The sequence below is a fragment of the Aegilops tauschii genome, chromosome 3 (genome assembly GCF_002575655.3).
Source record: "Aegilops tauschii subsp. strangulata cultivar AL8/78 chromosome 3, Aet v6.0, whole genome shotgun sequence".
Lineage (NCBI taxonomy): Eukaryota > Viridiplantae > Streptophyta > Magnoliopsida > Poales > Poaceae > Aegilops > Aegilops tauschii.
The window spans coordinates 551,659,427-551,675,132 of record NC_053037.3 but is presented as its reverse complement, the minus strand read 5'-3'; the positions used below and the strand labels follow the sequence as shown (position 1 = coordinate 551,675,132).

Below are 15,706 nucleotides of genomic sequence, written 5' to 3'. Positions count from 1 at the left end.
CATTCGGCCCCACATGACGGCTGGAGGCGGGGCGGGTGGTCGCCGGCGCCGAGAAATGTGGAGAGGGGGAAGGGGAATCACATGGCTCGGCGGCGGTGAGGGATAGGGTTTGGACCCGCAAACAAGTCGCGGAACCGCAGTTATAGCGGTCGGAGCGTGCGGTTTGCGGGCCGCGGCAAAAAATTTGCGGGCCGGGCGAGTATGCGGGCTCTGTTCTGGCCGGAAAATTGGGCCGAGCCCGCATACTCGCCGGAATTTTACGGGTCTGCGTGTTTTACGGGGTCTGCTAGAGTTGCTCTTAGAAAAAAAAACATACTTCCTCTGTAAACAAATATAGCTTCAAATGTCTATATTTTTTTACGGGTTAAAATGTCTATATTTGTTTACAAATGAATACATATGAACCGTAGCTTAGTTATGATGCAAAAATAATAATAATCCAAAAATGCCGAGGGACACGACAATGACCTCGGTAGACAAGATCTTACCGTCGGACCAATGCCTCATTAGTGTATCGGCATTTGATGCATGTACCGGTTATGGCGTCGGAAGAACAAACAGATGAAGAATAGAGGAGACTGAGTGCCAGAGGAGGGGGGGCAGAGGTGGAAAGAGAAAGACAATGTGGCACGTCGTGGATCTTGAAAATCGGCAAAATCAGGATGGACACCTCAGTATCGATGTAAAACATGGCCTTCCATTGAAAGAATGATCCACATCAACAAGGTACCATATGGCTTTGATCTATGATGACGGGCTGAAGGTGCCACTGCCCCTTCTAACCATCCAAGCATTGGTTGATTAGTTCTCGTCGTGAAAACACACAAACACACTCCTTTCAATAATATTTTTTTTGCGGGGTACTCCTTTCAAGAATTAGCCTACGTGCATACGTGCTGTCCTTGCTACGTTTCATTCACTCCAACCGGAACACGCACACACTCCAATTATGCTAACTTAACCCGCACCGCACCCATCCCGTTGGGCACGACAAGCAAGCAAGCAATCCGTCCGACCAACCGTAACACCACCACACTGCTACACTGTAACCACACCACCACACACACACGAGTACGGCAAAGCGGCCACAGTGGAGACCACGGCTCACGCGCGGAGCGCACAGCATATAATCCAGCGGCCGCGCACGCGCCAGGCCACACGCACGCACACAGCCAACAAAGAGACACACGCCCGGGGCACACGGGCGGGCTGGCTGCTGCGGGGAGGCAAGGCAAGGGCAAGGCAGCGAGCATTTAGGCAGGCAGCGGGAGAAAAGCAGCGTGCCGACTGCCCCCGAGCCAACCCCCACCCCACAAAAGGAGGGAAGGGGGGAGAGCGCGAGACACAGAGGCGGCCGCGACCGAGGGAAGCGGTGGCGGCGGCGGCGGCGGCGGATGGGGGAGGTGGCGGCGCTGCGGCAGCTGGTCGGCCAGGTGCAGGAGCTCTGGGACCTCTACGGCGCCGTCCACGCCCACGCCCACGGCCCCATCCCCAGGCAAGTCCCCGAACCAATCCCCAAACCCCCTTCCTTCCTCTCCCGCAATCCCCTTTCACCCCCCCTTCTCTCCCCGTCGCGGCGGATTCGGTCGGATCTGCTCCGCGGCCGGCGCTCCTCCGAATTCGGCCCCCCGTTTCGCCGTTTGATCCGCCGCGCTCGCGGGGCCGGGGGCGCGGAAATTAGGTCGCGTGCATACTCCGCTGGCGCGCTCAGATTGTTGGCGCTGTCGCCGGACTCCGTTGCGGCGGCTCGGGAGTTCCCCCCATCGTTTTTCGCCCGGTGGCCTCGGTCGATTTGGTCGATGAGTTCGAGGCGCGGTGGCGTGCGACCAAGGGAATGGCCGACTGGGCGTGGCGTCTCCCGCAATGCTAGCTTGTTCCCTCCTCGAAATCGTTTGTTAATGCCACTATTTTATCCAGCCTCCGGAGAAGCCGCTTCGCTTTAGCGTTTGACATTGCCCCGGCGCAGTTCACGCGTATCCACCATGACCATGGATGGTGGAACGAGGCGCGCGACGTAGAGACTATTTTGGAGCATGTAACGATGCTGCTCATATAACATATCCTGATTAAGTTGACTTTGGAGGCGCGGCGCGGGGCGTTTGTACTGCTCCGTGTAGGCAAAGGAACCAGGCGACAAACGGGAAATGGTGATTATTCTGACGGCGTCCTCGTTCAGACTAGTTTGCTGCAAGCCTTGAACGGAATAGAAAAAGGAAACGAGTTTACTCGAACGCTAACGCCAAGGTGCCGAAATTTAAGTAGTGCATATGAACTGGGGAACAACATACCCCCCACACAAAAAAACACTAGTGAACAACATGATGATGCATGCTTATTTGTTCATCACTTTATTGCTGTGCTTCTGCAAGCATTGCATGAATAGTGCTTACAGTTTGGGAATTATCTCTTGCCTAGCTTAGTTAAGCTGTGTATTTTTAGGAAATAGAATATGCGTTTGGTTTCCTGCGGATAAAGCTATTATAAAATCGACGACTCCATTGGTTAAAAAGCTGTGTTTTTTGCTTGTGCTCACCAAGTCAGTATAGCTAAAACGATAAACAATCTAGACTCCATTCTGGTAATCCTATGGGTTTGGATGGTGTTTCAAAATCTTTTTAGACTGCGCACATGGTCGTGCGGCTTGCCCTAGAGCGCATAAGTATCCTAACATGTTCATCCAATATGCATGTAAAGCATATTTCTGTGCCACTTTAGTTTGTATTTGCAAGAGTATGTGCATGTTTTACACTTTGGTGAGCAATTCTAATATTCGTTAGAAACATCTAGTTTGTCTGCTAGCAACATAGATTGCTTTATTTGATCAGGCTACCTCTACGTTATTACCACGTGACGTAACAAATAATATAAAATGTAACAATCCTAGCTTGCTACAAAAAGCTAATTGCTTACCTGTGTTCATGATTTGACAAACCTGTGAACACAGTTGTGAAGCACTTATTAAAGACAAAGTAATGACTCCTGTCCTACACTAAACTGTTGATCATCTCCTTTCCTTAGCAGTTTCAGAATTCTTCTATTGCTTTGCTATCAACTAAGATGAACTAATTTTTTTTAATATCTTACAGGTGGTATTTACTTGACTTTGAGCATGGTTCGGTCAAGGATGATTATTGTGGAGAAAGGACTGGGTACAACTCGGAATTATTGAAGATCATGGAAGCTAACCAATCTCCTCCTCGCAAGCGACCACGCAGAGACAGAAACCGAGAGAAAGCATCCTTCCTGAACTCGGCTGAAGCAATGAAGCTAGATATTTGGAGCGAGTTCCCTGAAGACCTTTTTGAAACTGTCATTGCAAGGCTTCCAGTGGCTGCAATTTTCCGATTCCGCTCTGTTTGCCGGAAGTGGTGTTCTCTGGTAGGCTCAGACAATTTCTCTCAGCAGTACTCTGAAGTCCCACAGGGAATGCCATGGTTCTATACAATCACACATGAGAATGGCAACAACAATGTAGCGATGTATGACCCTTCGCTAAACAAGTGGCACCACCCTTCTGTTCCCCTTGCTCCTGCAAACATAGTAATGCCAGTGGCATCTGCAGGTGGCCTTGTGTGCTTATTGGATCTTAGCCACAGGAACTTCTACATATGCAACCCTCTTACACAATCACTAAAGGAAATTCCTCCCAGGTCAGTCCAGGCATGGTCAAGAGTGTCAGTGGGGATGGTGCTGAATGGAAGAAGTTCTAATGAGGGTTACAAAGTGATGTGGTTGCGAAATGATGGAAATCATGAAGTTTACGACTCAGTGCAGAATATGTGGTCTCAGCCAGGCGAGTTTCCTCCAAGCATCAAGCTCCCACTTGCTCTAAATTTCAGGTCACAGCCAGTCGCGGTTGGCAGCACGCTGTACTTCATGTGCTCAGAACCCGAGGGTGTTTTGTCATATGATGTAAGCACTGGGATTTGGATTCATTTCATCATCCCGCTGCCGCTGCATCTGACTGACCACACACTTGCCGAGTTCCAGGGGAAGATCATGCTTGTGGGTCTGCTGTGCAAGAACGCAGCAACCTGCGTCTGCATCTGGGAGTTGCAGAAGATGACTCTCCTCTGGAAGGAGGTGGACAGAATGCCAAATATCTGGTGCTTAGAGTTCTACGGTAAGCACATGAGGATGACCTGCCTGGGCAACAGCGGCTTGCTCATGCTCTCCTTGAAGGCGAAGCGGATGAACCGCCTCGTGATGTACAACCTTGTGAGCAAAGAGTGGCAGAAGGTTCCTGACTGCATGCTCCCTTGCAGCCGCAAGAAGCAGTGGATAGCATGTGGCACGGCATTCGGTCCGTGCCCCTCTGCCTCGCCCTGACGGTTCTCAGCAAAGGTTGACATTGTCGCTTTCATTTTGTTACACATTTCCGTGTCGTCGCGACTTGGCGAGAAGGTTATCTGTTATGTTATTGTACAAATTCATGTCAAAGTGGTTGTTTTCGTTACTTGCTGAAGCAATCGGACCGTTTTGTTACTGTCGGTTTTATCATCCGCGAGAATTTGTGTCGGTGCAATGGCAACTGATCAGTTGAACTGAATCTGTTAAGGTTACTGCGATCAAAAGGCTGAAGAGCAGACATCTGTTACTGTATTAGAACTTTTATTTGTTCCGTTGTTGTGTCATGTTCAGTATGTAATATTTGTACTAAATCTCGGGTCGTCTCCTCAGCAAAACTGAGCCTACTCTATAATAATAACAACTGGAGTTGTATTTATGCTCCCGCGTATGTTCTGTTAATCAGCATCACTTGCTTGTAGCATTATATCAGCATCACTTGCTTGTAGCGTAATGCGCCGATACAGTAATATGGTGGTGCTAATTCATGGTGAAGGGGGATTTGAGTTTTTGATGAGATTTGCCATGACCAGTCCACCAAGATGAGATGCTGACATGCTACTGAATACTTGAAAAGTTTCCGTGTGCTCATGCACGTTGCTAAAGCTAGCAACAACGCAGGTTCCCTTTTCCTTTTTTCAACTGCTGAGACAGGAAAACTGCCGGGCACAACCATATTTGGCAACATCTCGAGCCCTCCCCAAGTGTAAAATAAAAATACACTCCCTCCATTTGAAATTGCAAGGCATATTTTTGGGTGGCCAGAAAGATAAGGAGATCAGTAAACAAGATAAAGGTACCGTGTTATTCATACTAGTTTTTGTCACAAGATAGTGCTATATATAAAAACGTCAATAAAATTTGCACGCCTCATACTAGGAAAGTTATATCATGGAGGAATTAGGTTTTGCCTGAAGAAGGAACATCCACACCCAGGAAAATATTTCACCTTGGACACGACACCCTTGGTAACCATGCCCCCCCACTGGAAGTTGAGTGCTCCAGAAAGCAATCATTCATGCGATTATGAATATTTTAATAAGTGGATCATGGCAGAAACACCTAGTACATGCCTACTAAAATGCACACGGAGTAACCGTAAATCTAAGCAAAAGAAGTGTCCCTGAAGCAAATCAACATGGCACAAGATTTTACCAGGCGCGACAACAATGTCGTGTAATGCGCTGATACTAGTGCTTGATGACGGGAGGTTTGGAGTTTTTGGATTGCCATTTATGCCAGGGTGCCCGTGCCTGATGTCTGTCTACACTCCAGCAGATGCTGGACATGCTGCTGAACACTGAAAATTTTGTGTGGGTTCTTAAATCAAGTAATAGCTCCCATGGCAGATTCTTTTCCCCCTTCTCAACTCCGGGGCAGGGAAATCGCCAGGCCGAAAACTTGCATAATCTCATGCTGTCACGCTTCCAGTATACCCTGCCAAGTGTAAGATGCACTCCCTCCATTTCAATCGCAAGTTCATACTGTGAGTGTACCTACCACATACATATAAATACAGGGCTAAATCAAAGGTATTCATGTCGCCAGTGGAAGACCAGTGTTCCCAGGAAGCAATCATCTGGGTGCAGAAGAAATCCATCACGAATTCAGGTGACTCTAGGTACCACCAACGTTTACCCAGGCACACAACTCTACACAAGACACATGTTTCGTCCATTTGCATGTTTTAGTTTTAGAGATATGCAATGTTTTTATTTCAGGGACTTCATATATGGCATATACACATCTGAACGGACATTGCAATCATATAACCGAATCATTAACAGGGTGTTAGAGCCTGAACTTTGAGCATCGGTCTGAATTCACAGTTTCACACACAGAATGGTAGCAACATCGGAAGCCTTTGGCTCACTTGAATTTGAACCAGAATTTTCCATATGAATATGCTCACAGCAGTAGTACCATGATACATCAGATCATTTACAGTCAGAAGTAATGCTAATTATAATCTCCAGGAATCTTTGCAAACCAGATGCAAAGAAGATCTGCACGCTCGTTCTTCAGAAATAGGTCTCCGCTTACTTTGTATTGTATTCTAGAAAAGGGTCTTCAATTATTTCGTGCGATGGATCCATCAATCTTGCGCTCCCGACCTGACGATGAAGAGGACGGCCAGGCCGATGACGAGCGCCGTCACCACCAGTGCCAACGCCGGCGCCGGTGTTGCCACGCCGAAGTTCTGCAAAGCACGTCAGAGCGCTGTCAGTAGCGAGCAACTAGCCCAGCAGAGCATGGTGGCACGGGTCGATCCATGGGAGCGTACATACCTCCACGAAGCCCTTGCCGGTGGACACCTCGGCGACGACCGCCGCGGCGAAGCTCATCATGGCCAGGCGGCTCGCCCACACGTCGACGACGCTGCCGCCGCCCGGCTTGCTGCTCTGCTCGCACCTCACAGACAGAGACGGCGCGGCCCTGGTGCTGACGCGTAGTAGGTGGACGCCGTGGTTGGGTGGGCGGCGAGAAGAGGCCGCGGGGACGGCCAGCGGAGACGAGCGTAGGATGGAGAGGAGCGCCATGAGATGGATGCGATGGCCTGCGCTCGCGCTCGTTTGTTTGGTTTTGTGCTGCTGGCCTGAGCTAGCCGAAGTGAGTGGCCGTCGGTTGGCCGTTTGGACGTCGCTCTATCCACGGAAAAAAATGATCGGACAGCGCACGTCTTGCAACTAAATCCAGAAACGTGATGTCCCTGGCCGCCGGCTGACCGGCGCCAGCTTTGGGCCGGTCGCCTCCCAGCTGTAAGATGTGTTTGATTTGGATGCGCGTGGCGGTTGGATCGGCATCTGGCCTTTCCCCCCACACGCAAATGTTAGAATACAACTTGTAATAGGATTAAGACTCCTATTCGGTTTGTAATAGGGCTAGGTCAGGTGCGGCTTGGCTCTTATATATACCTCTTGTACTGGCACAATATTGCATCAACAATTATTAATACAATTCTACATGGTATCAGACTTTCGATCCTAGGGTATGGCTAACCCGCCAGCCCCGCCACCGCCGCCACCCCGCTACTTCGAGCGGCGCGCCGCCAAGGTCGCCGCGGCCACGGCCTCCTCCACCTCTACCTCTACTCTAGCTTTACCCCCACCAATAGCCCCTTCCATCTCCTTCACCGACACCATCTCCGATATTAGCCCCTACATCCCCATAACCCTAGAACTTGCTGCTCACAACTACTACCATTGGCGTCACCTCTTTGACGTCCACCTTGGGCGATGCAATCTCCGCTCTCACGTTGCCGACGACTCTCTTCCTCAACTTCATGATCCGCAATGGGTCAAGGATGACCTCGCCATTATTCAATGGATCTACATGTGAGTCTCCGCAGAGATCTTCAATCTCGTCCACTGTGACGGTGCCTCCGCCGCCAATCTATGGGCGGCCCTTCGTCAGCTCTTCCAGGACAACGTCGACGCTCGCGCTAACAATCTCCACTCCGAGCTTTGAAATACGGTGCAAGGTGATTCACCAGTCGGCGTCTAATGCCAACGCCTCAAGGCGATCGCGGATGAACTCTGCGAACTTGGTGATCCGATCGACGATCGCCAGCTCATCAACGTCCTCCTCGTCGGCCTCGGCAAGCGGTTCGAGAAGCAGGCCTCCTTCATCCCTATGATGCGTCCGCGTCCCTCCTTCACTGGTTCGCTCGATGCTCCAATGGGCCGATCGTGCCCTAACTACGAAGGACTCCCGTCCTCAGGTCTTCACTGCTTCTCCTCGCCGGCCTACGTCGATGCCGCCACCACCACCTCCACCAACAGCACCTCCTCAACCATCCGGCTGGCGTCCAAGTCCTAACTACCGGGGCAAAAACCCTAGGCCGCCGCAGTTCCGCATGGCGCCCGCTCCTGCTCCGCCCCCGGCTCCACAACTGCACCACCACCGCCCCCGGCTTCATCAACTGCACCACCACCGCCGCCCGGATGGCACCCATCTCCTGATCCATGGACAGGGCTAGTCCAGGCGTGGCCTATGCCCTGGTCCGCCCCTACGCCATATGGTGCCCCGCCTGTCTATACCGGTGGCTGGCAGCCCGGTGCTCGCCCTCACACCGGCGCGCCCGTCCTCGCGCCCCGACAGTCGACGGCCGCGTACCACGCTGCTCCCGCCTACGCACCACCGATCTACAACACCACTCCTTATGCATCGTATGGTGCTCCATCGTCCCCCTATATGCAGCAGTACAATGATGGTGCCTCTCTCTTTACGCCGATGCCGGCCCTACTACCAACGCCACCACACCCGCAAGCTCCCATGACTACACTGACCTCTACTTTGACTCCGAGCTGGGACCAAGCTGCTTTTCTACAAGTCATGAACAACTTTGCTGCACAAGGGAACTCAGGTACGGATTGGATTTTCGATTCTGGTGCTTCTCGTCATATGTCTGCATCGAGTAATTTGCTTTCTTCTTGCACACCTTCGCCTTTTCCCTCCATTACTCTCGGTGATGGATCCTCTATTCCTATTTACTGCGTCGGTCAGGCTCAAATCCAATCCCCAACTAAGCCTTTGCTTCTTCGTGATGTTCTTGTAGCTCCTGCTCTTATTAAAAATCTGATTTCTGTTCGCCAAATCACCACTGATAATCATGTTTCTGTTGAGTTTGACCCCTTTGGTTTGTCCGTGAAGGACTACCCGACCAAGGCCGAGATCGCTCGATTCAATAGCTCCGGTGATTTATATTCTCTCCATGGTGCTCCGGTCGCTGCTCCTCCAACATCTATGGTGGCCTCTGTTGATCTGTGGCACCAACGTCTCGGCCATCCCAATAAAAATGTGTTATCCACACTTCTTAGTGAATTTTCAATACCTTGTAATAGAGATTCTGAGAGCATCTCTAGCAGACCCCGCATAAGTGGTCAAACCCGCAAATTTTTTGCGTTTTACAGTTTTGGGCAAAAAAAAGTGTCCAGAACAGAAACCGTAAAAGTAGTCCAACCCGTAAAATTTTTAAGGGCCACCGCAAATGCACACCCGAAACCCTTATCTTTGGAGGTTGGAAGGCCGAATATAGGGGCCCCCGTATACCGGTCAAACCTCGTCGGAGCAAACACGCCGCCGCGGAGTTTGCCGGAATCCGCCCTAAACTCGCCAGAATTCATCACCGCACATCGGAAAAGGCCGCTAGACGCCGCAATCGATCGCCGCTGGTTCGAATTGGACAAGCTCGACATCGTCGTGGCCTCCCATGACCTCAGCCTGGCTGCCGGAATCCTCTGAAGGAAATATGCTCTAGAGGCAATAATAAAGTATTATTTATTTCCTTATATCATGATAAATGTTTATTATTCATGCTAGAATTGTATTAAACGGAAACATAATACATGTGTGAATACATAAACAAACAGAGTGTCACTAGTATGCCTCTACTTGACTAGCTCGTTAATCAAAGATGGTTATGTTTCCTAGCCATAGACATGAGTTGTCATTTGATTAACGGGATCACCTCATTAGGAGAATGACGTGATTGACTTGACCCATTCCGTTAGCTTAGCACTCGATCGTTTAGTATGTTGCTATTGCTTTCTTCATGACTTATACATGTTCCTATGACTATGAGATTATGCGACTCCCGTTTACCGGAGGAACGCTTTGTGTGCTACCAAACGTCACAACGTAACTGGGTGATTATAAAGGTGCTCTACAGGTGTCTCCAAAGGTACTTGTTGGGTTGGCGTATTTCGAGATTAGGATTTGTCACTCCGATTGTCGGAGAGGTATCTCTGGGCCCACTCAGTAATACACATCACTTTAAGCCTTGCAAGCATTGTAACTAATGAGTTAGTTGCGGGATGATGTATTACGGAACGAGTAAAGAGACTTGCCGGTAACGAGATTGAACTAGGTATCGAGATACCGACGATCGAATCTCGGACAAGTAACATACCGATGACAAAGGGAACAACGTATGTTGTTATGCGGTCTGACCGATAAAGTTCTTCGTAGAATATGTGGGAACCAATATGAGCATCCATGTTCCGCTATTGGTTATTGACCGGAGAGGTGTCTCGGTCATGTCTACATACTTCTCGAACCCGTAGGGTCCGCACGCTTGAAGTTACGATGACAGTTATATTATGAGTTTATATGTTTTGATGTACCGAAGGTTGTTCGGAGTCCCGGATGTGATCATGGACATGACGAGGAGTCTCAAAATGGTCGAGACATAAAGATTGATATATTGGACGACTATATTCGGACACCGGAAGTGTTCCGGAGAAGTTTCGGATAAAACCGGAGTGCCGGAGGGGTTACCGGAACCCCCCGGGGAAGTATTGGGCCTTAGTGGGCCTGAGGGGAGAGAGAGGGCAGCAGCCAGGAGGTGGCGCGACCCCTCCCATGAGGAGTCCGAATTGGACCAGGGGAGGGGGGCGCGGCCCCTCTTTCCCTCTCCCTCTCCCTCTCTTTCCTTCCCCCTCTCTCTTCCTAGTTGGACTAGGAAAGGGGAGTCCTACTCCTACTAGGAGGAGAACTCCCCCCTCTCCTTGGCGCGCCCCAAAGGGCAGCCGGCCTCCCCCCTTGCTCCTTTATATACGGGGGCAGGGGGGCACCTCTAGACACACAATTGATATACGATATTTTAGCCGTGTGCGGTGCCCCCCTCCACCATATTACACCTCGATAATATCGTTGCGGAGCTTAGGCGAAGCCCTGCGTTGGTAGAACATCATCATCGTCACCACGCCGTCGTGCTGATGAAACTTTCCCTCAACACTCGGCTGGATCAGAGTTCGAGGGACGTCATCGAGCTGAACGTGTGCTGAACTCGGAGGTGCCGTGCGTTCGGTACTTGATCGGTCGGATCGTGAAGACGTACGACTACATCAACCGCGTTGTGATAACGCTTCCGCTTTCGGTCTACGAGGGTACGTGGACAACACTCTCCCCTCTCGTTGCTATGCATCACCATGATCTTGCGTGTGCGTAGGAATTTTTTTGAAATTACTACGTTCCCCAACAGTGGCATCCGAGCCTGGTTTTATGCGTTGATGCTATGCACGAGTAGAACACAAGTGAGTTGTGGGCGATATAAGTCATACTGCTTACCAGCATGTCATACTTTGGTTCAGCGGTATTGTGAGATGAAGCGGCCCGGACCGACATTACGCGTACGCTTACGCGAGACTGGTTTCACCGTTGGGAGCACTCGTTGCTTAAAGGTGACTGGCGGGTGTCTGTCTCTCTCACTTTAGTTGAACCGAGTGTGGCTACGCCCGGTCCTTGCGAAGGTTAAAACAGCACCAACTTGACAAACTATCGTTGTGGTTTTGATGCGTAGGTAAGAACGGTTCTTGCTAAGCCCGTAGCAGCCACGTAAAACTTGCAACAACAAAGTAGAGGACGTCTAACTTGTTTTTGCAGGGCATGTTGTGATGTGATATGGTCAAGACATGATGCTATATTTTATTGTATGAGATGATCATGTTTTGTAACCGAGTTATCGGCAACTGGCAAGAGCCATATGGTTGTCGCTTTATTGTATGCAATGCAATCGCCATGTAATTGGTTTACTTTATCACTAAGCGGTACCGATAGTCGTAAAAGCAATAAGTTGGCGAGACGACAACGATACTACGATGGAGATCAAGGTATCGCGCCGGTGACGATGGTGATGACGGTGCTTCAGAGATGGAGATCACAAGCACGGTGCTTCGGAGATGGAGATCACAAGCACAAGATGATGATGGCCATATCATATCACTTATATTGATTGCATGTGATGTTAATCTTTTATGCATCTTATCTTGCTTTGATTGACGGTAGCATTATAAGATGATCTCTCACTAAAATTTCAAGATAAAAGTGTTCTCCCTGAGTATGCACCGTTGCAAAAGTTCTTCGTGCTGAGACACCACATGATGATCGGGTGTGATAGGCTCTACGTTCAAATACAACGGGTGCAAAACAGTTGCACACGCGGAATACTCAGGTTAAACTTGACGAGCCTAGCATATGCAGATATGGCCTCGGAACACGGAGACCGAAAGGTCGAGCGTGAATCATATAGTAGATATGATCAACATAGTGATGTTCACCATTGAAACTACTCCATCTCACGTGATGATCGGACATGGTTTAGTTGATTTGGATCACGTAATCACTTAGATGATGAGAGGGATGTCTATCTAAGTGGGAGTTCTTAAGTAATATGATTAATTGAACTTGAATTTATCATGAACTTAGTACCTGATAGTATCTTGCTTGTCTATGTTAATTGTAGATAAATGGCCCGTGCTGTTGTTCCGTTGAATTTTAATGCGTTCCTTGAGAAAGCAAAGTTGAAAGATGATGGTAGCAATTACACGGACTAGGTCCGTAACTTGAGGATTATCCTCATTGCTGCACAGAAGAATTACGTCCTGGAAGCACCGCTAGGTGCCAGGCCTCCTGCAAGAGCAACACCAGAAGTTATGAACGTCTGGCAGAGCAAAGCTGATGACTACTCAATAGTTCAGTGTGCCATGCTTTACGGCTTAGAACCGGGTCTTCAACGACGTTTTGAACGTCATGGAGCATATGAGATGTTCCAGGAGTTGAAATTAATATTTCAAGCAAATGCCCGGATTGAGAGATATGAAGTCTCCAATAAGTTCTACAGCTGCAAGATGGAAGAGAATAGTTCTGTCAGTGAGCATATACTCAAAATGTCTGGGTATAATAATCACTTGATTCAACTGGGAGTTAATCTTCCGGATGATAGCGTCATTGACAGAATTCTTCAATCACTGCCACCAAGCTACAAGAGCTTCGTGATGAAATATAACATGCAAGGGATGGATAAGACAATTCCCGAGCTCTTCGCAATGCTAAAGGCAGCGGAGGTAGAAATCAAAAAGGAGCATCAAGTGTTGATGGTCAGTAAAACCACTAGTTTCAAGAAAAAGGGCAAAGGGAAGAAGAAGGGGAACTTCAAGAAGAACAGCAAGCAAGTTGCTGTTCAGGAGAAGAAATCCAAGTCTGGACCTAAGCCTGAAACTGAGTGCTTCTAATGCAAGCAGACTGGTCACTGGAAGCGGAACTGCCCCAAGTATTTGGCGGATAAGAAGGATGGCAAGGTTAACAAAGGTATATGTGATATACATGTTATTGATGTGTACCTTACTAATGCTCGCAGTAGCACCTGGGTATTTGATACTGGTTCTGTTGCTAATATTTGCAACTCGAAACAGGGGCTACGGATTAAGCAAAGATTGGCTAAGGACGAGGTGACGATGCGCGTGGGAAATGGTTCCAAAGTCGATGTGATCGCCGTCGGCACGCTACCTCTACATCTACCTTCGGGATTAGTATTAGACCTAAATAATTGTTATTTGGTGACAGCGTTGAGCATGAACATTATATCTGGATCTTGTTTGATGCGAGACGGTTATTCATTTAAATCAGAGAATAATGGTTGTTCTATTTATATGAATAATATCTTTTATGGTCATGCACCCTTGAAGAGTGGTCTATTTTTAATGAATCTCGATAGTAGTGACACACATATTCATAATGTTGAAGCCAAAAGATGCAGAGTTGATAATGACAGTGCAACTTATTTGTGGCACTGCCGTTTAGGTCATATCGGTGTAAAGCGCATGAAGAAACTCCATACTGATGAACTTTTGGAATCACTTGATTATGAATCACTTGGTACTTGCGAACCGTGCCTCATGGGCAAGATGACTAAAACACCGTTCTCCGAAACTATGGAGAGAGCAACAGATTTATTGGAAATCATACATACAGATGTATGTGGTCCGATGAATATTGAGGCTCGTGGCGGATATCGTTATTTTCTCACCTTCACAGATGATTTGAGCAGATATGGGTATATCTACTTAATGAAACATAAGTCTGAAACATTTGAAAAGTTCAAAGAATTTCAGAGTGAAGCTGAAAATCATCGTAACAAGAAAATAAAGTTTCTACAATCAGATCGTGGAGGAGAATATTTGAGTTACGAGTTTGGCCTACATTTGAAACAATGCGGAATAGTTTCGCAACTCACGCCACCCGGAACACCACAACGTAATGGTGTGTCCGAACGTCGTAATCGTACTTTATTAGATATGGTGCGATCTATGATGTCTCTTACTGATTTACCGCTATCGTTTTGGGGTTATGCTTTAGAGACGGCTGCATTCACTCTAAATAGGACACCATCGAAATCCGTTGAGACGACGCCTTATGAACTATGGTTTGGCAAGAAACCAAAGTTGTCGTATCTTAAAGTTTGGGGTGCGATGCTTATGTGAAGAAACTTCAACCTGATAAGCTCGAACCAAAATCGGAGAAATGTGTCTTCATAGGATACCCAAAGGAGGGTACACCTTCTATCACAGATCCGAAGGCAAGATATTCGTTGCTAAGAATGGATCCTTTCTAGAGAAGGAGTTTCTCTCGAAAGAAGTGAGTGGGAGGAAAGTAGAACTTGACGAGGTAACTGTACCTGCTCCCTTATTGGAAAGTAGATCATCACAGAAATCAGTTTCTGCGACACCTACACCAATTAGTGAGGAAGTTAATGATAATGATCATGAAACTTCAGATCAAGTTATTACTGAACCTCGTAGGTCAACTAGATCAAGATCCTCACCAGAGTGGTACGGTAATCCTGTTCTGGAGGTTATGTTACTAGACCATGATGAACCTACGAACTATGAAGAAGCGATGGTGAGCCCAGATTCCGCAAAATGGCTTGAAGCCATGAAATCCGAGATGGGATCCATGTATGAGAACAAAGTATGGACTTTGGTTGACTTGCCCGATGGTCGGCAAGCCATTGAAAATAAATGGATCTTCAAGAAGAAGACTGACGCTGATGGTAATGTTACTGTCTATAAAGCTCGACTTGTTGCGAAAGGTTTTCGACAAGTTCAAGGGATTGACTACGATGAGACCTTCTCACCCGTAGCGATGCTTAAGTCTGTCCGAATCATGTTAGCAATTGCCGCATTTTATGATTATGAAATTTGGCAAATGGATGTAAAAACTGCATTCCTGAATGGTTTTTTGGAAGAAGAGTTGTATATGATGCAACCGGAAGGTTTTGTCGATCCAAAGGGAGCTAACAAAGTGTGCAAACTCCAGCGATCCATTTATGGACTGGTGCAAGCCTCTCGGAGTTGGAATAAACGCTTTTATAGTGTGATCAAAGCATTTGGTTTTATACAGACTTTTGGAGAAGCCTGTATTTACAAGAAAGTGAGTGGGAGCTCAGTAGCATTTCTGATATTATATGTGGATGACATATTGCTGATTGGAAATGATATAGAATTTCTGGATAGCATAAAGGGATACTTGAATAAGAGTTTTTCAATGAAATACCTCGGTGAAGCTGCATATATATTAG

General features: G+C 48.0%; 2 protein-coding genes across 2 annotated transcripts; one reads left to right on the top strand and one right to left on the bottom strand.

The window, feature by feature from the left end:
* The first annotated feature begins 978 nt into the window (after nt 1-978).
* Nucleotides 979-4,726, top strand: LOC109757734 (F-box only protein 6). The gene is made up of 2 exons (XM_020316563.4): nt 979-1,495; nt 3,087-4,726. The coding sequence occupies exons 1-2, from the start codon at nt 1,395-1,397 to the stop codon at nt 4,327-4,329; spliced, it is 1,344 nt and encodes a 447-aa protein (XP_020172152.1). The 5' UTR covers nt 979-1,394; the 3' UTR covers nt 4,330-4,726.
* Nucleotides 4,727-6,141: 1,415 nt separating this feature from the next.
* LOC109757745 (stress enhanced protein 1, chloroplastic) lies at nt 6,142-6,995 on the bottom strand. Its single transcript, XM_020316575.4, has 2 exons — nt 6,636-6,995; nt 6,142-6,547 (listed from the first exon to the last, which is right to left on the bottom strand). Exons 1-2 carry the CDS (start codon nt 6,885-6,887, stop codon nt 6,443-6,445), a joined length of 357 nt encoding a protein of 118 aa, XP_020172164.1. The 5' UTR covers nt 6,888-6,995; the 3' UTR covers nt 6,142-6,442.
* Between the last annotated feature and the right edge of the window lie 8,711 nt (nt 6,996-15,706).